Below are 27,070 nucleotides of genomic sequence, written 5' to 3' on the forward strand. Positions count from 1 at the left end.
GTTTGGGAACACATACAGGTGACATCTATAAAATTGCTACTCGTACATGATGGATGTGTGATATGAACAGAAATATTTGTCCCTAACTGTAGACTTTATATGTAGAGAAAAGGTTTTTTTTGGGTAATTACACTCAAATAGTATTTTATATCCGGATTTACACAGTGCCTTTAAGGCTTAACTCAATGGGAGAAAGCAAAGATTTTTTGAAGATGAAGATGGAAATAGATAGACAGCAGTTACCATAGTTACCACGCACTTTTAGATAAAGGGGCTTCTCAAGGGGTTTTGAAGGATCATGATTCAAATTTTCTAAAGGGATTCTAAAGTAAACGCTTCCTTACAGGGAACCCCTGCTCCATTTTAGGGTTCTGGGTTTCCACAGAAGGACAAAATTATCCTTTAATTAAATATTGTAGGTTGTAGCTTTCTGAATGATTTCAAATACAACATTTAAGAGTTGCCAAGAGAGACTCCAGATTGCTAGATGTAACCTCCCCCCCCCCCTCTATGAGTGGCAGGTGCATCGTCGAATGGGCTGTGGATGCTGCCGAACCTGACTCCGCCCCCTGTATAAATTCACCTCTCCTGACGCTCTGCTTGTGCATTCTGAAGAGGATAACGAAGATTTTGTTGCTTAAGGGTGAACTGAGATTTATTTTTCCTCTTGCTGCTAACAAAGCTAAACCTGAAGATGGATGAAATGGAAGAGGAGCTCAAGTGCCCGGTGTGTGGCTCTTTTTTCCGCGAACCGATCATCTTGCCCTGCTCGCACAACATTTGCCTGGCCTGTGCTCGTAACATCTTGGTGCAGACGCCGGACGCTGAGTCTCCGCAGGGCGGGCGCGCCTCCGGCTCAGCGCCTTCCGATTATGACTACCTGGACCTGGACAAGATGAGCTTGTACAGTGAGTCGGACAGCGGCTACGGCTCTTACGGCGGCTTCGCTAGCGCACCCACAACCCCTTGCCAGAAGTCACCTAATGGAGTGCGTGTGTTCCCTCCTGCTGCTGTTCCCCCTCCGCAACCTCAACACCAGCTGCTCCCGCAACCCATGGGCACACCACCGATTCCGCGCAACGCCTGCCTGACGTGCCCGCAATGCCACCGCAGCCTGACCCTGGACGAGCGTGGACTACGCGGCTTCCCCAAAAACCGGGTGCTCGAAGCCGTTGTGGACCGCTATCAGCAGAGCAAGGCGGCAGCTCTGCGTTGTCAGCTGTGTGAGAAAAGCCCACGGGAAGCCACAGCGATGTGTGAGCAGTGCGACGTGTTTTACTGCGACCCGTGCCGCTTGCGCTGCCACCCACCGCGAGGTCCCCTCGCCAAACACCGCCTCGTACCTCCCGCGCAGGGACGCATAAGCCGGCGCGCAAGCCCGCGCAAAACCTCCACCTGCACCGAGCATGAACTGGAGAACCTCAGTATGTACTGTGTTCAGTGCAAGACACCCGTGTGTTACCAGTGTCTCGAAGAAGGCAAGCATTCCGCTCATGAAGTCAAAGCACTAGGAGCCATGTGGAAGCTGCATAAGGTGAGGGAGAGGGACATTTACTTAAAATGACCTTTATCTACAGTAGTGAATTAACACTTACATTATTATATTAACACGTAATGTTTAAGGCCAGTTACACACAATTGAACCCTACTAAACTGAATTCATATTGAAACATATATCTAACACATATGTATTTCTATTTTGGAAAATGGATCAATATCAGAACACATGAGAGGTTCTGATTAAAAATGGATCAATATCAGAACACACGAGAGGTTATATTATTATTATTATTATTATTATTATTATTATTATTATTATTATTATTATTATTATTATTATTAATTATTCATTTATTTATTTATTTTTTCTTTTAGTACATGAAGGTGTTAGATTTTGAAACAGGAAACCATCTCTACTGGGGCACTAGAAAAAAAAAATTTTTTACGCCTAATGCCATCATGCTATATGATGGTCTGCATAACTTGGCAACAGAACCTCCAGAGTGCTGGCTTTGTTACTAAGAAGCCGCCACAGTCATATCCATCTTGTATTGGATAGCAATCAAAAATTTGTTATCAGTGTTACATCAGCAAGTGAATAGGGATAAAGGCGAGCATAACTGTAACGCAGTAATAACATACAACTTTTTCATTATCATGTGGAATTCCTCAAACACAAATCAAAATGTTTATAGAGGCTCCTATGAGCACTTGTACGTAAGAGTGTCATTGGTGAGTAACGAGTCATGGCGTCTCTGTCTTTAGACCATTTAAAAAATCGTGATGGAAACATGGCAGAGAAGAACAGAAGTGGCGTCTCTGATCTGTTTAAAATTCAAAGCACAAGTAAAAACGGAGCGGGCTGTAATTCAGGCAGAACAGGACACTGTGGTGAAGGATGCATCACTTATTTTCTATAAATATCCTGTGACTGATTTAGTACACTCAAATCACAGACTAAGCTAGGTTCAGGTTGGGAGCAAAGTCTTGGCTACTCAATAGGGTCAATGTCAGAACGGTGTCCTATTTTGCCATCAAATTGAGTCATGTAGCTTATGTGGAAGAAGTAAATCGTTATTAGGATGTTCTACCTGTTCCCTAAGGGAACTGCAATTCTCCTTGGAAATGTTAAAGGGATGTGTGATTTAGTCTCCATAGTGACATTAAAGGCATGTATGTTTTGGCAGGCAGCAGTAAATGAATGCTCTTTTACTGTATTGGAACAAGAGAGAGAGAGGAGAGGGGAAACATGTCATATCTCTAACTCCCACTAATTTACATATACATGCATCTGTCTGTTAGACACATTGATCTGAAGTGACTTACGCACTTGTACCATTTCGTTTTTCAAGTTTTTGACACTGATACAAACAATGCATAAATAAATATCCACCTGCTGATGTGTAACAAGATACTTCCTGAATGAAGCACTAGCAAATAGGAGGACCATAACCATCGGTCACAAAGCGATCAGCTTAACAGCAAATGGGAGTCATGTTACCTAATAATATGACTCGTAGCAATAATAGTAGAAGTATGTGTTTTTAGCTAAAATTGTATGGTACAGTGCAATGTGCCTGGCTTAACATATAAACGGGGGATAGATAAGAAACTTGTTTTGAATATCACAGCACTGATCAATCCTTAAAACTTAGAACCTATACACAGACGCTCTGCATAAAAAGATCTAAAATGTGTGATTGCTCATGCAATCTGTTTTTTGTAAACTGATTTTTATTAAGTATTTTTTGTAAGGACTTTGAAGTGTCCTTATGCTTTAATGCTTTAATAGTGAGAGGTTAAACTGTAAGCTCCATCATAGACATTTTCAATCAAAGTTTCCAGGATGGTTTGTGATTTCTTATAACATGACAGGCTGCATTTGTTTGACCTATTGATTAAAAAAAGGCTATGAGTGATCAACTGTTTGAGAATCAGTGAACTTAGAATGATAACAGGAACTATTAGTGAACAAAACATGCTGTGTTCAGTAATTACAAAAAAAAGTTAGCTTTGCAAATTATTATTAAGTAAGAAAAATAAAACACTGTGGGAAATGCGAGAGAATTTTTTAATTTAATCAGCAGTACAAAAGTTGGGCTGTAGATTACACCATAAAAAATCCTCTATTCCAAGATCATCCCAAGCAAACAGGTGATGTGCTCCAACGTGAAGTAGAGAGTTGATTGTCTTCTAAACTGTAGCATTTCCCACAGTGTTTTATTTTTCTTACTCAATAATAATTTGCAAAGCTAACTTTTTTTTGTAATTACTGAACACAGCATGTTTTGTTCACTAATAGTTCCTGTTATCATTCTAAGTTCACTGATTCTCAAACAGTTGATCACTCGTAGCCTTATTTTAATCAATAGGTCAAAAAAATGCAGCCTGTCATGTTATAAGAAATCACAAACCATCCTGGAAACTTTGATTGAAAATGTCTATGATGGAGCTTACAGTTTAACCTCTCACTATTAAAGCATTAAAGCATAAGGACACTGCAAAGTCCTTACAAAAAAATACTTAATAAAAATCAGTACAAAAGCAGTACAAAAGTTGGGCTGTAGATTACACCATAAAAAATAACATAATTTGGCTTTAAACTGTTTCCTTTAGTACTGGATGGTGGTAACACAAATACCTCTTCACACACAAACGTTGGAGACTGGAATGAAAGCACTAATGAATGCCTCCATACAGGTGGATGAAGTTCCCATGGTTACTTTATAGCCAAGCATGTGTTGAACATAATGTATGCAGCTATAGGGAGCCAGTAGAGTGAAGGCTCCTGTGCTCATTTTGGTTTCTGAAGACCAGACACAGACATTTTGGATCATCTGCAAGCTTTTAGTTTTTAATCTCCAGTTGTCCAGACTTCAGACCTTCACTCTTATCTAAACAGCTTTCCTAGATTTAGAAGTTACTGAATAATAACATATTTGTTTGCATATACATAGGAATATTGAGAGCAGAATTATCTGTAAAGGCAAGTTTGGTGTTTACTATAAGCCCAATGCTTCAGATGAGCCTAAGGTTATAGTAGCAATGAAGAACCAAGCTTGGCAGTGAGGTATTGAATTGAAGGGACTGACAAGAATGATCACAATTACATGGACAAAAATCTTTCTGTTCCTGTTAGTCTTTTCTCAGCTTTTAAGCAGTCTCTTGAAGAAACATAATCTAAATCTTTTAACAGTGACTCTATGTCTGAAAGAAATTTTATTGTACGTCTCATTTGAAAGAGAAGGAGCATCAGACAAAAAAACTTTCATTCAAAAGACAGAATGTGCGTGGGATAAGTCTGTACGTGGTGTGTGTGTGGAGGGGGAATATTCTCTGCCAAAAATATGAAAATGTGTAGGAGGTAAAATGAACAGATATAGAAGCATTGCAAGCTTCCCAACCAGGCATGTGTGCACCACAACTGTGTGTATTTGGCTGTAACTTATAGGTTAGGAGGCAACACAAGAGTTGGTGTGCGTATGTGTGTGTGTGTGTGTGTGTGTGTGTGTTGTTCATTGTGGTGTACATATATGGGGTGTGGGATCCATATAACCTGGGAAAACTAAGCCTTCAAAGTGAGATGAAATCTCTGATGAAAACACAGGGTTACACAGCTGTTACTCTGTATCTATGGTGTGCATTTCTGAGTGTGTGTCTCTGTGTGTATGCTTGTACCTACAATGGGATCCTTTGTGTGGGGGTCCTGTTGTTATGGTGATGTATCAGATTCCCATCGGAAAAAGTAAGCAGGAGCTAATGTGTAGACTTTGCATTGGATTTACTATAGGGATCCATGACATGGTTTGATTTTGTGAATGATCTGAAAACATTGGGCTAATGTGGATTAAAGCTATTAATGCATACAATAAATACAATAGCTGGTAGTTATTGTATGATGAGAAGTATTATCTTTATACTTTATAAAATGCTTTAACCAAAGTCATCATAAGAAGTGGGTATACGGCAATAACTCAGAAATGGATCTGTTTTTGAAAAACCTCAGATTAAACCTTAAAAATGGCGGCAGGGAGCAGTGACACTAAACAACAGGGAGATTTTGACCAAAGTGTAATTTATTCTAGTGGATGCTAATGCCAGGAAGTGATAGCCACAGAGTGGAAGCCTGTAGCACTTTCACTATCAAAAATATACATTGTGTAGGCTGTAGTCAAGTGTTATAATGTAGCACTAACAAGTTCTGTACTGTAGTAGAGATCATGATCCCCGTTGTTGGTTTTATTTCAGCATAGCTGTATGTATGTGTGTGTATGTATGTATGTATGTATGTATGTATGTATGTATGTATACATTTAGTTTTTTCTCCAAGCGAGGTTTAACTGAAAGTGTGATCCAGTTCATGATGGACATCTTTTATCTGTTTCATCTACCTAATACAGACAAATAAATGTAAGAATTAAACTATACTACAACCCTACTTTTTTTGTATGGCACCACATATATATACTTTTATTAAAATTAATTTGGTTTGGCTAATTAGTTTAGTAATTAAAACCTTTTCATTCATCTTTTTGATTTTAAATTCAACTGTTCTTGTGACACTGCAAAGCTCTGCAGTGCTTGAATTTTTCACTGAATGAAAAGAACCAGCTTTTCTGTAAAAATCCCTTCTTGTCTTCTATTGTTATAAACTTTAACTTCAGTTTAAATTAGTGACTATTCAGAGACATATTAAAAGGCATTGATTATGTCTAACAAATTCAGTGATTGTCAGTCACACTGTTTGATGTATGAATGCACAAAAAAAATTGTAGATATGACTGTGTGTTCAGTTCATGAAGGCAAATGTAAATAAGACCTGTAAACAGTTTTTTAATGCTTTTTGCATTAGATGTCTGATTATGTCATATATCTGATGCAAGACCAACTTCCATATTACTGGTAATATTAAGTAATACATTTTATAAACAAATAAAATAATGCCTTTGCTTTAATCTTCAAATGGCAGATATAGGCTTGTGCAAATTTAACACCTGCCCTTTAGTTGTATTAAATTGCATACTAGGTCTTCACTCCTAAGCAGTGACTGCCACTGCTAAATCAATATGTTTGTGTTGACATCACCCTGTATGTTTTTGGTAATTGCAGTATTACACAAAACACTGTTTCTCAAATAGAAAACACCTAGGGTTAGAGTTCATTCATGTTTTTTTGGGTGTTATAGCATTTGGTTTTTTGGTGTTTGTATATACACATTTAGCAAATCATTTAATAAATCAGGTCTTATAATGCAACACACTTCCATGACATCTTTTGCATATTTGCTTAATTTAAAATATCTTAAATGATGGCAATTGATGGTGTACAAAAATGTGAGCAATGTCATATTTTAAATTTCTTCTTTTATTTTTGGCTTCTTTTCATTCCATGATTTGAACACTGAGTTTATAGCAAAAATCTCCCATGCATACTACATGCACACTAACACACAGGAATATACACACCACATCCTCGTTATTCTTAAGAAACATGAAGGAGACTGTGTGCAAAAAAAAGAGACCAACACAGCATACTCTATCTCTCCCTCATGGTTATTTTTTCTCTAGCTTTTGCATCACCATTGCCATTGTATTCTGCATTTCAGAGAGCATGTTCAATGTTATTTGAGGACTGCTTTGGAATATTTAGGTCAGATTGAAGCAGCCCCAGGTTCTGGACAGAGCAACACAAAAAAGAGATGGGGAAGATGAAGGGAAGAAGATAGCATGCTCAACACCTAGAGGGAATGGCTAGGGGGCTGTTTCAACTCTTTCAGTCATTTTGCTGTTTTAACTACATCTTATATATTTTACTGTGCTGCTGAGACATCTGCAGAATGACTGCAGAGCCAGGAACAACCTTCTCAGTGCAGAACGCAGGACACATACTGAGCTTTATGAGTGTCATTATCTTCTGCTTCACAGCCATTTTGAGAGGAAGTAAATTGCCTTTAGAATAGTAACCTCCCACACAGTTGCACAGCTCCTGCTCCAGCTCCTGAGTGGAAAAAGATTCCATCATTGCACAGTATTACTGATACCGGTTGTATGATGCAGTAGTAGGGTATAGTGTATTTGTGTGTTCATGAGATCATTATTTGTCTTCAAACTGAGAAAGTGCATGAGTGACACTTCAATTTCATCTTTCTACTTTCTTGGTATTCCCTTGGTGTTACAGTAAAAAAAAACCTTGCATTAGAAAAACCAATAGTAGCCCAAAAGTTTAGGTACTATGATGTGATGTCAAAGCACTATGGAGAGGAAGAAGATATTCAAGATAATGGATACTAATACTAATAATAATAACAAAAAGAAATATTATTATCATTATATTATGTTATATTATGCTTAATGATAAGAATGCTTGGGGCACAAGGACCCTGGGAATAGGATCCAGGTTCCCCACGACCCTGCAAAGGGTAAGTGGTACAGAAGATGGATGGATTTTTATTCTACACAGATCACAAATATTCACCCAATTTAGGAACATAATTTTAGAAAATATATTCAGAAGATAAAAACCCCCGATTGGTGGATGAGTCCTATTCCACTTTATGATTAAATTGTACCATCCAGAACTGTAAAACATCACTCAGGACAGTTTTCGTGCCACACACACTTTAAAACATGGACATTTGGCTCACTTGGCTTTCTCTACTAAACAGATTGAATCTTTGCTAAGGCCTCAGGCCTGCAATATGCCATATTGGTACTGCCAGACCAGCAAAGTTTCCACATGAAAGTGAGAAGTCTGATTTGGGTTACTGTCACTAACTGTTTATGTCGGATAAATCATTGAAATTTTCAATCAGCCTGTGTTGTGACAGTGACTTTTGCACTGGATAACAGAGCAAACTAGATTAGGAACATAAAACCAGTTTCTAGCACTGACACATACACTGATTTTTTCTCTCTAGGTTTCCATTTGCTAAAATCGCTGTAAAGTAGGTGTTTTTACTGCTGGTTGCTATATTAATAACATTTAACAGTAGGTGAAACAACTAGCATTCAAAATAAATTTTCTTGTGCTAAAATTAAAATTTCTGGATGGAGAGCACTTGTATATAAAATTCACCAGTGTATTTATGCATTATATCTTCCATGATAAAGGAGAAGCAGTGTGTGCTTTTTGACATGGAGGATGTGTGATCTATTGTCTTCACTCCCGTTGGTAATCGCTACACCAAGTCAGTGCATATTTGCATAAACTTTTCTCAGCTCTGTCACTTAACTGGACACACCTACATCTATTCGCTAGCAGCCATTGGTGTTCATGTCGGCAGAAGTTGCCAACTCCATCCATCCATCCATTTTCTACCGCTTATCCGGGGCCGGGTCGCGGGGGCAGCAGTCTAAGCAGGGACGCCCAGACTTCCCTCTCCCCAGACACTTCCTCCAGCTCTTCCGGGGGAATACCAAGGCGTTCCCAGGCCAGCCGAGAGACATAGTCCCTCCAGCGTGTCCTAGGTCTTCCCCGGGGCCTCTACCCGGTTGGACATGCCCGGAACACCTCCCCAGGGAGGCATCCAGTAGGCATCCGGAACAGATGCCCGAGCCACCTTAGCTGACTCCTCTCGATGAGGAGGAGCAGCGGCTCTACTCTGAGCTCCTCCCGAGTGACCGAGCTCCGCACCCTATCTCTAAGGGAGCGCCCAGCCACCCTGCGGAGGAAACTCATTTCAGCCGCCTGTATCCGGGATCTTGTCCTTTCGGTCATGACCCAAAGCTCATGACCATAGGTGAGGGTAGGAACGTAGATTGACTGGTAAATAGAGAGCTTCGCCTTGCGGCTCAGCTCTTTCTTCACCACAACAGACCGGTATATCGACCGCATCACTGCAGAAGATACACCGATCTGCCTGTCGATCTCCCGCTCCATCCTTCCCTCACTCGTGAACAAGACCCCCAAGATACTTAAACTCCTCCACTTGAGGCAGGGGCTCTCCACCAACCTGAAGAGGGCAAGCCACCCTTTTCCGGTTGAGAACCATGGCCTCGGACTTGGAGGTGCTGATTCTCATCCCTGCTGCTTCACACTCGGCTGCAAACCGTCCCAGTGCACGCTGAAGGTCCTGATTTGAGGAAGCCAACAGGACAACATCATCTGCAAAAAGCAGAGACGAAATCCTGTGGTCCCCAAACCGGACTCCCTCCGGCCCCCGACTGCGCCTAGAAATCCTGTCCATATAGATAGTGAACAGGACCGGTGACAAAGGGCAGCCCTGCCGGAGTCCAACATGCACCGGGAACAAGTCTGACTTACTGCCGGCAATGCGAACCAAACTCCTGCTCCGGTCATATAGGGACCGGACAGCCCTTAGCAGAGGGCCCCGGACCCCATACTCCCAGAGCACCCCCCACAGGTCACCACGAGGGACACAGTCGTATGCCTTCTCCAGATCCACAAAGCACATGTGGACTGGTTGGGCAAACTCCCATGAACCCTCCAGCAACCTGGCGAGGGTATAGAGATGGTCCAGTGTTCCACGGCCGGGACGAAACCCGCATTGTTCCTCCTGAATCCGAGGTTTGACTATCGGCCGAATTCTCCTCTCCAGTACCCTGGCATAGACTTTTCCGGGGAGGCTGAGAAGTGTGATCATCCTGTAGTTGGAACACACCCTCCGGTCCCCCTTCTTAAACAGAGGGACCACCACCCCAGTCTGCCAGTCCAGAGGCACTGTCCCCAGCCTCCACGCGACGTTGCAGAGGCGTGTCAACCAAGACAACCCCACAACATCCAGGTGCCTTGCCACTGAGGAGCTTCTCAACTACCTCAGTGACCTCAGCTTGGGAGATCGAGGAGTCCACAACTGAGCCCTCGGTCTCTGCTTCCTCAATGGAAGACATGTCGCTGGGGTTGAGGAGAACCTCGAAGTACTCCTTCCACCGTCCGAGGATGTCCCCAGTCGAAGTCAGCAGATTCCCACTCCCACTGTAAACAGTGTGCGCAGGGCACTGCTTCCCCCTCCTGAGGCGCCCGACGGTTTGCCAGAATTTCTTCGAGGCCAACCGATAGTCCTTCTCCATGGCCTCACCGAACTCCTCCCAGACCCGAGTTTTTGCCTCCGCAACCACCCGGGCTGAAGCTTGCTTGGCCCTCCGGTACCTATCAGCTGCCTCCGGAGTCCCCCAAGCCAACCAGGCTCGATAGGACTCCTTCTTCAGCTTGACGGCATCCCTTACTTCCGGGGTCCACCACCGGGTTCGGGGATTGCCACCACGACAGGCACCGGAGACCTTACGGCCACAGCTCTGAGCGGCCGCGTCGACAATGGAGGTGAAGAACATGGTCCACTCGGACTCAATGTCTCCAACCTCCCTCGGGATCTGGTTGAAGCTCTGCCGGAGGTGGGAGTTGAAGATCTCTCTGACTGGAGACTCTGTCAAACGTTCCCAGCAGACCCTCACAGTACGTTTGGGTCTGCAAGTCTGTCCAACTTCCTCCCCCGCCATCGGATCCAACTCACCACCAGGTGGTGATCAGTTGACAGCTCCGCCCCTCTCTTTACCCGAGTGTCCAAGAAATACGGCCGGAGGTCAGATGAAACAACCACAAAGTCGATCATCGACCTCCGACCTAGGGTGTCCTGGTGCCATGTGTACTGATGGACACCCTTATGCTTGAACATGGTGTTCGTTATGGACAAACTGTGACTAGCACAGAAGTCCAATAACAGAACACCACTCGGGTTCAGGTCGGGGGGGCCGTTCCTCCCAATCACGCCCCTCCAGGTGTCACTGTCGCTGCCCACGTGAGCGTTGAAGTCCCCCAGTAGAACGATGGAGTCCCCGGTCGGAGCACTTTCCAGCACCCCTTCCAGAGACGCCAAGAAGGTCCGGTACTCTACACTGCCATTTGGCCCGTAAGCACAAATAACAGTGAGAGACCTATCCCCGACCCGAAGGCGCAGGGAAACGACCCTCTCGTTCACCGGGGTGAACTCCAACACATGGTTGCTGAGCTGGGGGGCTATGAGCAAGCCCACACCAGCCCGCCGCCTCTCACCGCAGGCAACTCCAGAGTAGTAGAGAGTCCAGCCTCTCTCAAGGAGTTGGGTTCCAGAGCCCGCTTTGAACCGCTCTTTGTCTGGCCTGTCACCCAGGACCTGTTTGCCTTGGGAGACCCTACCAGGGGCAGAAAGCCCCAGACAACATAGCTCCTAGGATCATTCAGGCATGCAAACCCCTCCACCACAATAAGGTGGCGGTTCGAGGAGGTTGCCAACTCTCATTGAAAATAAATGGCCTCCAGTTTGACACAGTGTGTGACTGTATGTGTGAAAGTAGTCTTAGTATTGTTTCACTGACATTTGATTCATAAACCTTTTTATTTGATTTAGCTACAGTCTGTTACTAGCAATGAAATAGATTGAGCTACAAAATGTACTGTATAATTACAGTACATGGACTTTGTGTCTAGCGGTTGGTTCTTCAATAATGACTATTATGTATAATCTTTTAACATTTGAAAAGAGCTGTTGTGTGATAAAGGAAAGCTAGCTAGGAATTTATCAAATTACCCACATTCCTAAAACAAATTACATTACCGTGGAATTGTTCATTATATTATTAGAAGAAGCGACTGCAGGAAGGAGGTGCTGTATGATTGGCTGAGTGTTTAGAGGCTGAAGCGACATGCACAGATTTATCAGCTCTGACAGTTTCTGTCATCTTCCCACTCGCTACGTTACTCTCGGCAGCAAAATAAAAGGAGCAGGATTAAATGAGCCTAATTGCCCTGCAGGGAGGTATTTATGCACAGCAGGTTAACCCCTTCACTCTCTTTCACAAATTGCACACCCTCTGTCACCCACATAATGAAACAATGAGAGATGATGCCAGAATGAGTTCTACATTAATGACAGTTTTATTGCCATCAGCAACAGCTAACAGTACCTGAGGGATACAATCTTATCTTATTGCACACTCTGTGCTGATGCAGCAACACACCCACCCACACACACGCACAGTTTCATCTCTTTTCTATGAGGTAAGAGGTCATGGTGGCAAGCATGTAATTTTATATTAATTTGATTTAATGACACGGACATAAAATATTTCAGTACCTAAAGGAAGCTGTAGCAATGGTTTATTTATCCACTTCACAAAAAAGTGAGTAGGACATAACACTGCACTGTTGGCAGTACTCAATGTGAACATTTTCAGAGTTTGACCTGGCTCTCTGAAAGAGGAAACAGCCATGTGGTGAAGAGATTTTAGTTTAAATTGCTCGAATAGCTTTTTAGATCTGTTTTGGTAAGAAAACAGTGGTTAGCTATAAAAGAAGTCCAAATTAAGATCATAGCCTATGTTGTGTTGTTGTGCTGTTTTTTCTTTTTTTTTTTATAGTTTTTTTTTTTCTCAGAAAACCGACTCAGTTTGTACTGTTTTAGTGCAATTATAATTATGTATGAGTTTCCTTGTCAAACACTGATCCGCTGTTTTTTGCCTCATATCTTTGTTCTATTTATGTATTTTCACATTTTAATGCAAATCTATTTCTTTTGGTTCATCAATGTGACATTAAGTGCTGTTGTTAGAGTAGTGCACACCAAAGTTTAGAAGACATACAATTAGTATTGTATTAGTATTATATGCTATTGTATAGTATTATATGCTATTGTGTAGTATTACTGTATATGCTATAATATGCAGTGCTTTAGAAATAGAAATAGTGGTGCTTTAGGGAATAGGGAAGTTGGAATGGACATACAGAGAGCCAAAGGATTTGTGTGGAATAAGGTTTGGCCATATGAAAAAAATCTCATGATACATAAAGAGATTTCTATTTCTATTGCAATGCATAATATGCGTAAAAATATATGTCTCTTAAAACTGTCAGCAAAAACTGTAGTTTAAGTTTAAAAATATCTGGAAACAGCTGATAAATATCTTAATGTTTACAGAAAACATTTTATAGTTATAAACATTTTAATAAGGTATCCTCAATCACAGATTGCAACTGTTATAAAAAAAAAAAAAGAAAAATGAGAAACATTTTGTTTTTCATGCTGCCCTGTTTTTAGGCAGCATGTTGGACTGTGTATAGCAGACATACAGAGGCTCATTGTGTAATGTTCTGCTCCACTGATCAGAAGGTTATGAGTTTAAATCTAAGCATCACCAAACTGCCACTGCTGGCCCTGGAGCATGGTTCTTAAGCACTCTAATTTTCTGACCCTAATGGGAATAGGCCAGTGTGCAAGAAAAAAAGGCTTCTAAGAGCATGTAATCATACCAATCCATATTTACTTTAGGATACTTTAAATTTATTTATTTATTTATTTATTTATTTATTTATTCATTCATTCATTCATTCATTCATTCATTCATTCATTCATTCATTCATTCATTTATTTATCTATCTATCTATCTATTTGCTAACCAGAAATTAGCACTTATTTAAAAATATCCATTTGGAATTGTATTTTAGTTTATAGATTGTTCTGTACATATATACTCTCATTATTGGAAATAAAGGTGTTTTTTTATTGTGTGTTTTTCAGCCTTGCTTACTGTGCCCAACTTTTCTGGTAACAGTCGTAATTGATATCTTGAAGTTGATTTCTGTTTGTCAGTTTAATAAAAATCTATCGAAATGTTGAAATAACTGGCTAATGACATTGGGGGATGTAGTAGGAATTGTTTTCCAAGGTTTCTACTGTCTGGCGCATGTGGTCACTGAACATGTGTGGATTTTATGTGTGCAGATGTGTGTGTGTGTGAGAGAGAGAGAGAGAGAGAGAGAGAGAGAGAGGTCAAATAGGAAATCCCTCTCTTTTGGTACCATAGCACTGAAGGGATGTTTGTGTTTCACATCACTCCTAGAGCTTCCCACAGTCAGGAATTCCAGGGTCACTTAAGTCTCATATGCTCTGTTTCCTGTTCACTCAGCCATGAGCTGCTTTCATACAAAACACACACACACACACACACACACACACACACATGCTAAATCGTTTCCTTCATATTTGTACTTCATTTGCTCTCACTTTTTCTGTTACAGTAGCTGTGTTGATGCCAAACAGTGTTGTGTGATTTTAATATTGAAATTATGATTATCATTACAATTATTCATCCAGAACCAAAATAGTTATAACATATTATATTTATAAAATCAACAGAAAGTATGTTTTATTAGATTCTACATAATTATTTTGTATTCTCTATCACAGGTGAATGAATTGAATTGTAAATCTTGTAATTAGCACTGTGTTCATCCAGGCAGTTAAAAGATATGAAATTAAACACTTGTGGTTTATTGTATAAGATTCAATTTAAAACGAATTTAGCTAAGCTCAGCAGTATTGTAGATTATGTTTAACAAACTATGTTTGTCACTTATTAAAGCCTGAATAAATTGGCAGCTGTAGAGTCTACTATTTGAGATTGTACACTTGAACTGATTTATCTTATGCCTCTATTATTACTATTTATCTGTTTCTTTCTCTCTTTAGGGGCAGCTCTCTCAGGCACTGAACATCCTGTCTGATCGTGCCACTGAGGCCAAAGAGTTTCTTGTTCAGCTCAGAAACATGGTGCAGCACATACAGGTAATCAGCACAAACATATTGATGTGAGAGTGGAAAAGAGGGTCCAGGGAAATGAAGCATGTAGTTAGGAAGGTACTACACTGACTGCCATTGACATGTATTCCTGTCTCTAGGCTGCATTTCTAGAGTCACAGAGTGTGTGTGTGTGTGTGTGTGTGTGTGTGTGTATGCATTACAGGAGAATGGAGTTGAATTTGAAGCATGCTTGGTGGCTCAGTGTGACGCACTGATTGATGCTCTGAACCGCCGGAAAGCCCAGTTACTGGCCAGAGTGACTAAAGAGCACGAACACAAACTATTGGTAAACACAATAACACACATACACAAACTTTATAGCTACAATTATTTCTTATCAATAATTCAGCAGCAGTATGTTGGTGATAACATGTATTATAGTGAGATGCTGTTACAGTGTGCTGAAATTATTATGCTACAGTCATCATCATTCCTAAGAAATGTTTCCTGTTGTCTTGTGCTGTGTGTGATGAATTGAATTTTGCTTTGCCTTCTGTTCGGGGTTGTGGAACACGATGGACCAGATGTACATGACTGCAGCTGCAAAATGTGCACCGATGTGTCAGACAGTAATTTTCAGTTTGCTAAGATTAATTGCAAATAAAAATTAATGTGGCTGATATGCTAGGTCTGTCATTAATTAAATAAAACAATTTAACTGTCTTAACCCTAAGGAAAAGACAAGCTGTATTAATCTATCATACCTGCATGAAACCATTTTTAGAAAAAGGTGAAGTAGGTTATGTGCTTTGAATGGGGTTGCCAGATCTGTGTGACAAAATCAGCCCAAATGGCAATAGTGAATTCACTGAAATCCTAAAGTGGTCTTGAATTATTTTTTAGTAATTAGAAAAAAAATTTCCCAGCTATTTAACAGGGTCTGAGTTCTGCTGTAAAATGTAAGCCATGGCAACACTGCCCACACAGCTCTGTGCAATACGCATCACTAATTTACAGCTGCTTAAGCACAAACTTGATTGGTAATTTTTTGGCTGGCACTAAATCTAGTACAACAATCAGAATACCAGCCTCACTCTTTATGCCTCCCTTTTTTGTAGTGATATCCCCTCAGTTGCAAATCTCTGGAAGAAATGTGCACCTTTATATTCCTACGCTAGTTACATATATAACACATGTTGTATTCAAGCAGGTGACCAAATTAAACCTGAAACCAGGCACAGACAGATTAGTACACCTGACCTTGTGATTTCTCAGTAAAGTGCCTGAGGTTGTATTTTGTGTGGATACCAGAGGCATTAGACTGAGATCTTTCAAACTATGAAGCAGCAGGCCTTCTATTGCCTCGGGTTTCCATGGAGCTATGGCTCTGTTGCTATGGTTACCAAAATGTTGGTTTTCTAGGATTGTGTTGTGTTTGAAGTGAGAGGAAAAGCTACAAACATACACATACACACACAAACACACACACAAACACACACCCACACCCACACAGTCACGATTTCTATCAAGATGCATGCTATCAATTATTTTCCTTAGGGTATCCTCGTGTTTAATTAAAACTGAAGGGTTTTCACACACACATACAAAAGGAAAACATGCATGTTGCTTGCTCACAGAGGATGCAAATAGCCTTTCCTGCTGTTGCTTAGCAACTCAGCCTCAGCACCACTGACAGCAGGGGAAAGAAACAGACTTATCAGAGTGATTTAGATAAATCTAGTGGCTAAAGATTTAGTGTGAGGAGAGAGAGAGAATATTTACCCAAGTTTGTGCAATAACCCTTGAGTGTTAATCATCTTTTCTTTTTATCTGTCTGTCTGTCTCTCTATCTGTCTGCCTGTCTGTCAGGTGGTACGTGATCAGATCTCTCACTGCACTGTAAAGTTGCGGCAGACGACAGGGTTGATGGAATATTGTCTTGAGGTCATCAAAGAAAACGACCCCAGCGGCTTCCTGCAGGTCACCTAGCCTTCTCCTGCATCTTTATAGACAACACATTATTATAAAAAATATAAAAATTTACACACATTGTACTGCATTCAGGAGCTGAAGTTCTCAAGATACCTCACTAGATACACAGGAATCTTTCCATGTATTCAGACTATGTGGAGCTTAATTTTCTGGGTGATCCAGTCATGTTATTATCCACACATTCTTCATACCTCTAAGGTGGCTCTTTTTTGTTGTTGTTATTTCTTGAATGCAGTCTTAGAGGAATCAGTGGATAGGATGTTATCTAAACTAGCCAATTGCAGGCACCTTTTAGCTCATGCATACAAGCTCATCTTTTTATACATATTAAGATGCTCTGTGATGAATGAGCAGCAGATCAAAAATGCTCTGCCCTCACATATCTGAAAGAATACTTATAAATTTATCACAATTTGAGCTCTTTTTCTAAACACGCATGGTCACTGTTTCATTTTGAAGATGAATACAAAAACTGAAACTTGTCTTAAAATGCTACATTTCTTGGGAACATTAACACTGAAAAAAACTAATAACTGGCCTTATGAAATTGATCATTAAAACATCATTATAGAACAGTGTTAATCAGCAACACACAGTGGCTTTATAGCCATCTAACCATGCACATGATTAATTGATTAGCTAATGTGTTTCGCCTGACAGAGCATGTGCACTTAATGGTATTTGTGTGTTGTGTGTGTTTGTGTGTATAGATCTCTGATGCACTGATTCGTAGGGTGCATATGACTGAGAGTCAGTGGGGTAAGGGCACACTCACGCCACGTATGACCAGTGATTTTGACCTGACACTGGACAGCAGCCCATTACTACAAACTATCCACCAGCTTGACTTCGTACAAATGAAGGGTATCAATTATCATGAAGCATAGTTGTCTGTGTGCATGTATATCTTATTAATCATATATTTAATCACCAGAGATGTATGTGTTTACTGACAGGACTGTGTTTGTGCATGTACAGTACCTGCAGCTCCAATCTTACAGCTGGAGGAGTGTTGTAGCCAGACCAACAGTGCCACTTTGTCATGGAAACAGCCTCCTCTCTCCACCATTGCTGTAGATGGATACATACTGGAGCTGGATGATGGCAGCGGAGGGCAATTCAGAGTGAGTGTTATACGCCCACACACATACATATATGGCCCAAACGTGCAGAAAAACACAAATACACCTGAACATACACATATACACATAATTAGAAAGAATTATTATTGTCTCAGGCCTTCTTTGTGATATACATGTTGTCTTACTGCAGTATTCTATTAATACGCTTTTAGTAGGCTACTCCACACACACATATACACACACACACACACACACACACACACACACACACACACACACACACACACACACATGCTCCCTTTATCCCTTTCTAAACAGGCCAAGCTCTTTTTTAGGCAGCCAGGTCCTTGTGTTCTGATTTCTGCTCTATTTTTACAAAGGATGACTGAGGAACTATAAGTGCTGTTCTTTCCTCCATTACACATGATCTTTATGACTTCACAAGAGTCTTAATTATACCCCTAATGTGAGCCCCACAGGAAGTATTATGCCTATAGATGAGCATATCCTGCATTACATAATGCTGTCTCATTCCTTAGGAAGTATACGTTGGCCCAGAGTCGATCTGCACAGTGGACGGACTTCACTTCAACAGTACATATAAATCTCGTGTTAAAGCCTTTAATTCCAGCGGAGTGGGACAGTACAGCAAAACACTCATCATGCAGACTTCTGAGAGTAAGTGACCTAAGTCATTTGTGCTTCTGCATACACAAACACCCTCTTTTCCATTAGATATGCTTGGCTTTTTATAAGTATGGGAGCCGGATGGTGTTCAGTAAGTAGAATCTAAAGGATTGTAAAAGGCTAAAGCATGTTTTTTTCTTATTACTAGTACTGCTGTTAAGCTACATTACATATACCTACATACAGTTTTTTTTTTAGAAATGCTGTAATGAAGCCTTTATTTGTGGAAGATTTCTTTTTCCAAAAACAAAAAAATAAGGATTTAGAATTATGCAGTCTTTTGGGGTCATTTAGAATGATGCAGATGAGCTTGTGGTCCCTAATAGCTAATGTTCATGTTTATTCAAGTGAGCCTTTCTGCGAAATGTAATCCTTTAAAGTCTGGATTACGCCTCATCAGAAGAGCTTCAGAGAGCCGCCCAAAATGAATATTTATTATACATTTTGTAGCCTGTCCATCAAATAAGCGAGTCAGTGTAATAAACTGAAAGCATTCGTTGTTGATATCTGTTTAACAAATGACATCTTTTATTAATTACAATAAAAAATGAAGATACCAAACAAGCAATTTATAAACTCTTTCTCCTTTAAAATCTGAAACATCAGAATGCATTCACAGTTAAAGTTCAGGTTTGTGAAGTTCAAACCTGCAGCTTTCAAGCAGTTCTTGCATAGATCTGCCTGGATTTATCTTTTAATTAATGAAAGAATTTGCTGGAATACACTTTTCAACCATGAATGTTTATTATATGCATCCCTAATTATACTGAGTTCTCTGTGCCCACTGGGTGATTTACAATTTCCCAGGAAATCATAAATCTTTACACTTAATTGTTTCCTGCTTTGTTGCAGGTAAATTTTAAATTTTTTAAATTGCCCACACAAAGAAAAATGCCCTGTTGTCCCTAAACACTGATCAGGAATCAGACTCCATAAGATATATTTTAGCCTCAGTTTGTTTGAATTTAAAGGACTTAAGGACTAGAAAATTCAGTGCTTCAGTCTGTATGTTAGACACTCTGTTTTCGAATGTGATTATCTGTGAGAAATCTAGGATTACAGCTCATGCCAGTTTTTGTCCACTTACATTAATGAGCCCAGTACACAGTGTAATCAGTATACTGCGTTCCAGTCTGTGTTTGTTCTGACATCTGTGGTGGAAAGTGACTTCTCCAAATTTCCTGTCTGACCAAGCATAAATCATGCATAAGTAGAATATTCAGTCCCACAACAAACAAACAAATTAATAAATTAAAGTTATACAATTATTTTAAAGGCTTTATGACAGTTTCATGCATGAGGTGATATGTCACTGAGCAGATCCAGCTTCCCTGATCAGCTGCTTTACCTCCCTCTCTTTCCTTTCTATCACTTTCCTTTCTATCACTCTACTTCTTTCTTTCTTTCTTTCTTTCTTTCTTTCTTTTACTTTCTTTCTTTCTTTCTTTCTTTCTTTCTTTCTTTCTTTCTTTCTTTCTTTCTTTCTTTCTTTCTTTCTTTCACACTCCCACCCCCTCCCTTCTGCTCACCTTCTCCCCTTCCCTTCTTCTGTCTCTTTCTTTCTCAGCTGGACTTGCCTCATGTGATATTAACACTCTAGCTACAGGTATGGACGGCTCTCTTAACACCAATCTGCCCCCTCCTTTTCTTCATCGCTACATTCATACCTGTACATTTCTGCTCCTTTGTTGTAGAGTTTGTGTATGTGCCTTCTGTTTGTGTGTAAGTGAGGTCACACTGGACTGTCCTGATCATTATCAGTGGCATTCAAATCCATAATTACTCATCTAGTGTAATTATGTGTTAAAACTAAGCCCTCGACAACACGTAACTTGTGTATGGGTGTCTGTTTGACTCCTTCTTGCAGTTGCGTGGTTCACCTTTGACCCTGCATCAGCCCATCCAGACATCATACTGTCTAATGACAACCTCACAGTCACATGTAACAGTTATGACGATCGTGTTGTCATGGGAAACACACCCTTCTCCCGTGGTGTACATTTCTGGGAAATGACCATAGATCGTTATGACAATCACCCGGACCCTGCATTTGGGATCGCCCGTGGTGACGTGCTGAAAGACGTGATGTTGGGAAAGGATGATAAAGCTTGGGCAATGTATGTGGACAACAACCGCTCCTGGTTTATGCACAACAACTCCCACACCAACAGGTATGCTAAGAGGTTGTGTATGTTTCGGTACATTAGCTATGAACTTAGTGATTTAACATCAGCATGCATTTAAGTATAAATTAGCCCTTTAGGTAATCCTTTTCATGAATCATGTCAACCCTTATGCATAAATTACAAATCACTTAAACTAATACTGTAGAATTACTGTAGTTTATAAATCATTAATCATTGATTGCGATTCTCAAAGCAGCATATTCTGGACGTTTTTAGAAGCATTCTACACAAAATACATGTCAAGAATATCTGACATGCTCTTTGCTATTGATTTTATTGCTATTAAAAAATGACATCTTGTACACATTTGGTTCATCCACAGTATTTAAAATTTGAATTGGATGTTAGATGATAGAATTTCATATTCTAGCATTTGGAAAAAAGAATTTAAATGATCTTATCCTTTTAGTTTTATGGTATTCCTCATGTGATATTTAGAAAAAGTAAAAATTATGGCATGCAATAACAACATGTAAAGAAGCTGGATATGGTTTAAAAATAAGTTGTGCATGAAAGGGATAAGAGAAAGCTACACTTTTATGCTTGAAGCACATGTTCTGTACTTAGTAGTGCACTACATAGTGATGTGTCACATGTTTTCCGAGATCCTCAATGAATCTCGTCATGACCTGCATCACTCAATAACAAGGAAAAACATTTCTCAACTGTCTCAGCTAATGAACTACAGACCATGGCACCCAATTCGTCACATGACCCATTTCCTCGTTCACAGTTCCCTGATTACAAATCAGCTACACCAGTTCCACATGGCATTAATAGCTTTAAATAACCCAGACATTCTCTATATTAGTGCAGAGTCAATTCTGCTTTCTGCCAGTGAGGATTACAAACCTTTGGTGTGGTTGACATTCTGGTTTTGGCATTTTTCTGCTTGCTTTGATCAATTAATAATTAAATAATTGCATTTGTATCAAAACCTTTGTACAACCTTTGACACTATGTAATGCACTATGATATACTGATAATATATTGAGCTTGTATAGTAATATATGGAGGGATATACAGTACATGTTTAGCAGTACCTAAAATATGTAGATTATATATTGTAATAGCTAATGTACTGCACTGTATGCTCCATAGATTTCCATTTGAGATCCAATCACAGAAAAGGTGACTTTAATAAGCGCATTTTTATGAGTTATATAAGTTTTATGTTTTAATTAGTTAATATACAACCACTGGCAAAAAGAATGGAATCACCCCTCTCAGAAGATGTTCATTCAAATGTTGTGTAGAAAAAAAAACAAGCACATATATGCCACAAAACAATTTTCCCTCAACAATCCAAACTTCTGGCTGTATAAAACACTTTAAAAAAAAAAAAAACAAAGAAAGATAACTATAGTCAATTACAACTGTTTTTACAGATCAAACAGAGGAAAAAAATATGGAATCACACAAATCTGAGAAAAATTATATGGAATCACCATTAGTCTGCAGTTAAAAAAGAGTGCTTGCACACATTAGTAATGTGTTGAACCAAGATGATTGACATAACTCATGGCTGCAACACCAAAGATGTCAGTTGAAACAAAGGAGAGGATTATCAAACTTCTCGAAGAAGGTAAATCTTCACGGAATGTTGCAAAAGATGTTGGTTGTAACCAGTCAGCTGTGTCTAAATTCGGGACAAAGTACAAATGTAATGGAAAGGTTGTAAAAGGGAAGCGTACTGGTAGACCAAGAAAGACATCAAAGCGCCAAGACAGAAAACTTAAACTTAAAGCAATATGCCTTGAAAACAGAAAATGCACAACAAAACATGAACAAATGGGCAGAAAGTGGAGTCAATGTCTGTTACCGGACTGTAAGAAATCGCCTAAAAGAAATGGGATTTACATACAGAAAAGCCAAATGAAAACCATCATTAACATCTAAACAGAAGAAAACAAGGTTTCAGTGGGCTAAAGACAATCTTGGACTGTGGATGACTGGATGAGAGTTATATTCATTGATGAATCACGAATCTGCATTGGGCAGGGTGATGATGCTGGAACTTTTGTTTGGTGCCGTTCTTCAAATGCCTGAAGAAAACATGCAAATTTCCACAATCATTAATGATATGGGGTTGTATGTCAGGTAAAGGTATGGGAGAGATGACAGTCATTACATCTTCTATAAATGCACAAGTTTATGTTGAGATTTTGGACACTTCTTATTCCATGAATTGAAAGGATGTTTGGTGATGGTAGCATAATTTTTCAGGATGATAACGCATCGTGCCATAGGGCAAAATCTGTGAAAACATTCCTACAGGAAAGACACATAATGTCAATGGCATGGCCTGCAAATAGTCCGGACCTCAATCCAATTGAAAATCTGTGGTGGAAATTAAAGAAAATGGTCCACGAAAAGGCTCCAACCTGCAAAGCTGATCTGGCAACTGCAATGAGACAAAGCTAGAGACAGATTGATGAAGTATACTGTTTGACATTAGTTAAATCCATGCCTCAGAGAATTCAAGCTGTTATAAAAACCAGAGGTGGTGCAACAAAGTACTAGTAGTGTTTTTATTTGGTGAATCCATATAATTTTCCTCAGATTTGTGTGATTCCATATTTTTTTCCTCTGTTTGATCCGTAAAAACAGTTGTAATTGACTATAGTTTTCTTTCTTTGTTTTGTTTTTTTTTTAAGTTTTTTATACAGCCAGAAGTTTGGATTGTTGAGTGAAAATTGTTTTGTGGCATATATGTGCTTGTCTTTTTTCTACACAATTAAACATTTGAATGAACATCTTCTGAGAGGGGTGATTCCATACTTTTTGCCAGGGGTTGTAGATTTGCATTTAATTAGAAATGTTATACATAATTGTCAATGAAATATGCATTAAATACCTTGTCTTTTGTACATCAAGTGATTTTTAAAAAAGAAGTAAAAGATCACGAGGTCTTAAACATTCAGTTGCCTCTGAATATTTAATAGTGATTGTGAAACCTATTCTGATCAGCACTATTGCATACAGTATATTCTCAGGAGTGTTCTAGTGCATGTGAATTTATTTATTTGTGCATGTGGCCAGGCTTTGAGTTCAGAATCTCTCTTTTTTTTAGAACGGATGGAGGGATTGGTAAGGGAGCGACAGTGGGAGTTCTGCTGGATTTCACCCGGGGAATTCTGTTGTTTCTTATCAATGATGAGCAACAAGGTCCGGTGGCTTTCGATTCACTCGAAGGTCTCTACTACCCTGCCATTAGTCTCAACCGCAATGTTCAGGTAACACAGAACAGCCACAAAGTCAAACCAACAGACACATAGCAGCCAGAAACACATTGTAATGACTAATGATTAAACTGATGAAAATTATTAATCCTAGATATAAAGAGCATTTATTGTTTCACAGTCACCTCTCCTAAGTAGTGTGTGTGTGTGTGTGTGTGTGTGTGTGTGTGTGTGTGTGTGTGTGTGTGTGTGTGTGTGTGTGTGTGTGTGTGTGTGTGTGTGTGTGTGTGTAGGTTACGCTTCATACTGGACTGCCCATTCCAGATTTCTACACACTAGGAGAGTCAGACCCTTCGGGCTCCGTCTGCTGAAGTCCAACATAACAACTCTCTCACTCATTCTTCTCTCTCTCTCTCTCTCTCTCTCTCTCTCTATCTATGTCTCACACACACATACAATGATGGATAGGATTTACACTGATATTCAGTTTTCAGCCGTTTATGTGAAATTCTGGGTTGGTTTAGAAGTTCAGTGCTTTTTAATAAGCTTAGCTGCTAGTTACAGCTGTTCAAATGAAATGAATTTACTTTATGACAAGCAGAGGCAGCAAGAGAGCCAAAAACTGCTGTTCACTTCAATTTGTCATCTCCAAAAGCCAGAGACTTTATGTGTAGTTTTAAGAATATTAGACTACATGTTGAAAACATGATTTTAAAAAATGTTGAATTTCTCCCTCCCACACAAAATACTGATGTTATGCTACAAATGTGAGACTTGCCTCTCATTCCTTCTCCACTAATCTACTCCATTTAGTCATTTGGTCATTTCATCAGCTAAAGGAGCAAGATCAGCATACTTGCAAATTCATAACAATATGCAAAGCTCAAGTGATATGAAAAGGGCACAATGAGTAGCATTGCCACCTTGTAGCCCAGTGTGCCTGGTTCAAACTCAACCTTGGGTTACTGTCTGTGTGAGGGTTTGCATATTTCAAGGTTTCCTGAACCTCCCTATAGCATGCCAGAAGGTAAATTGTCCCAAAATTACTCAAGGTATGTGTACATTGTGTCCTGGCATCACATCAAGGGAGTATTTTTGCTCAAACACTGGTCATACACCGTGGCCCTGGGTGAGTGAGTGGATGGATGAATGAATAAATGAATTTATATGAAAAGTTGCCACTGCCCCCTGCTGGTCAAGGTTAAAGTTAGTAGCATTTCTACCTTTTCTTATAACTTCATTAATATGATCAACTACATCATTCTCACCAAAAAAAAATTCACAGGTTTAGAAAATGTTATCATTATTATTATTATTATTATTATTATTATTATTATTATTATTATTATTATTATTATTATAGTTGGTGCTAAAGCATAAAAACATATGGCTCTGGTCATACAAGCCTATAAACTAGAGTCACCAGACAGATTTTATACTTATTATTATCACTGATCATATACTGTATTATGGATCTGTGCAAAAGTGAATATGTGCAGATATAAATTATGAATCTGTAGAGGTTATACAATGCGGTTTACCATTATAATTGGACTATGTGCAGTCAGTTCAGTATAATGTGTTAAATAAGAAATTCACACCCTGACTGAAATGTCAGCATGGCCTTTAATGTGCTTTCTTTTTTGTAGAAAGCTAAGAAATTTTTAGGACATTTTGTCCTCACACATTATAAATTCATACAACGCATACTGCACCCTATTTGCCAATAACTGCTAATGCCAATTTGTAAGGGATTAGAAAATAAAAATTGTAACTTTATGATAAAACTTTAATCTCATATTATGACTTGATGCTATACTCACAGACTTCAATGACGAGTGTGTCAGTATAGTCATACAGTCATTTAACAGGAATGAAGAGACACTAGCCTGACTCTCATTCATATACACACACAAATGGAGGCACACACACACAGCATGAACACTCTCTCCACCACAATCCACACATAATCAGCAGCAGTACACTCGCACATATACATTTCTCTCTTTCTGACCCCTCTGTTTGTTACTGCCTCAGAGCTGTACAGGCATATTGCTAATCTTTATTGAAAAACTGGTGCTGCTTCTGTTTATATGTCTGAAAATTACAGTACTATATATAGATAGAAAGATATATTTGTGTTATTTACCTGCAATATAAAAAAGCACAGCTTTAAATGAAAAAAAAAAGTAATTCATAAACTGGCAATATGTTTTATGTTCTAGAAGTGCTAGACTCCATAGAGTGGATGTTTGAGTGACTCCATGTCATTAGATGTGGAGGGGTTCAGGCTGCTAATGCTGTGGTGCAGTGAAATAACTGCCTTTATTTGCATCACCAGACATGTGTAGCCTACTTAAAAAATAAATTACTGAGCCTGTTTGTCAAATGACTGATACAAAGATACTCTTCGGACTGATGAAGTGTGGCTTTGTTGTGTTGTATGAAAAGAACTGTGTACACAGCAAAAAAAAAGCCTACGTTTGAACACCTACAGAACTGCATGAACACCTATAATGCTGAACTAAATCTTATAATGTTTATTTGAGGTGTGAAAGGAGGCAAATGAATGAGTGGACAAACGAGTGCATCAAACAACATAGGCCTTCAATCAACACCAGTTTTGCTGTGTACAGAGCCAAAAGTGTGGGACTGTGACTGTACAGGGGATCTTTACTTTCTTAATCATAAAGTAATCCCTAATGTGAACAATAACTTTATTACTTTATTATTATTATTATTATTATTATTATTATTATTATTATTATTATTATCTGCCGCTTGGTGCATTCTGTAACCGTACACTATATTCAATAAATGGGTTGAGTCAAGTAATCTGTTCTTTAATGTTGTCCCTCTTGTAAATGACCAATGAGAGAGCACAAGGCCTGAGCCGCCTCTGTCTGTTTAACCTGGACTAAAGTTCAGATC

At 39.5% G+C, this 27,070-nt stretch overlaps 1 protein-coding gene across 2 annotated transcripts; it reads left to right on the top strand.

Moving 5' to 3' along the window:
• Positions 1–621: 621 nt before the first annotated feature.
• trim9 (tripartite motif containing 9) lies at positions 622–26,933 on the top strand. 2 transcript variants are annotated; one of them, XM_060872723.1, is made up of 11 exons: positions 622–1,534; positions 14,960–15,055; positions 15,234–15,356; positions 16,880–16,990; positions 17,713–17,866; positions 17,981–18,126; positions 18,624–18,762; positions 20,339–20,377; positions 20,639–20,942; positions 24,031–24,193; positions 24,433–26,933. In XM_060872723.1, the coding sequence occupies exons 1-11, from the start codon at positions 695–697 to the stop codon at positions 24,508–24,510; spliced, it is 2,193 nt and encodes a 730-aa protein (XP_060728706.1). In that variant the 5' UTR covers positions 622–694; the 3' UTR covers positions 24,511–26,933. The 2 variants fall into 2 exon arrangements, with proteins under 2 accessions (XP_060728706.1, XP_060728707.1); XM_060872724.1 differs by lacking the exon at positions 20,339–20,377.
• Positions 26,934–27,070: the final 137 nt, after the last annotated feature.

Source organism: Tachysurus vachellii, chromosome 6 (genome assembly GCF_030014155.1).
Source record: "Tachysurus vachellii isolate PV-2020 chromosome 6, HZAU_Pvac_v1, whole genome shotgun sequence".
NCBI lineage: Eukaryota > Metazoa > Chordata > Actinopteri > Siluriformes > Bagridae > Tachysurus > Tachysurus vachellii.

What these genes read in the sequence shown, in the direction of transcription:
- trim9 (XM_060872723.1), top strand. Translation starts at nt 695, where the DNA reads ATGGATGAAATGGAAGAGGAGCTCAAGTGCCCGGTGTGTGGCTCTTTT. An exon ending in ACATGGTGCAGCACATACAG is followed by an intron (nt 15,056 to 15,233) that starts GTAATCAGCACA and finishes TATGCATTACAG; the next exon opens with GAGAATGGAGTTGAATTTGA. An exon ending in AGCACGAACACAAACTATTG is followed by an intron (nt 15,357 to 16,879) that starts GTAAACACAATA and finishes CCTGTCTGTCAG; the next exon opens with GTGGTACGTGATCAGATCTC.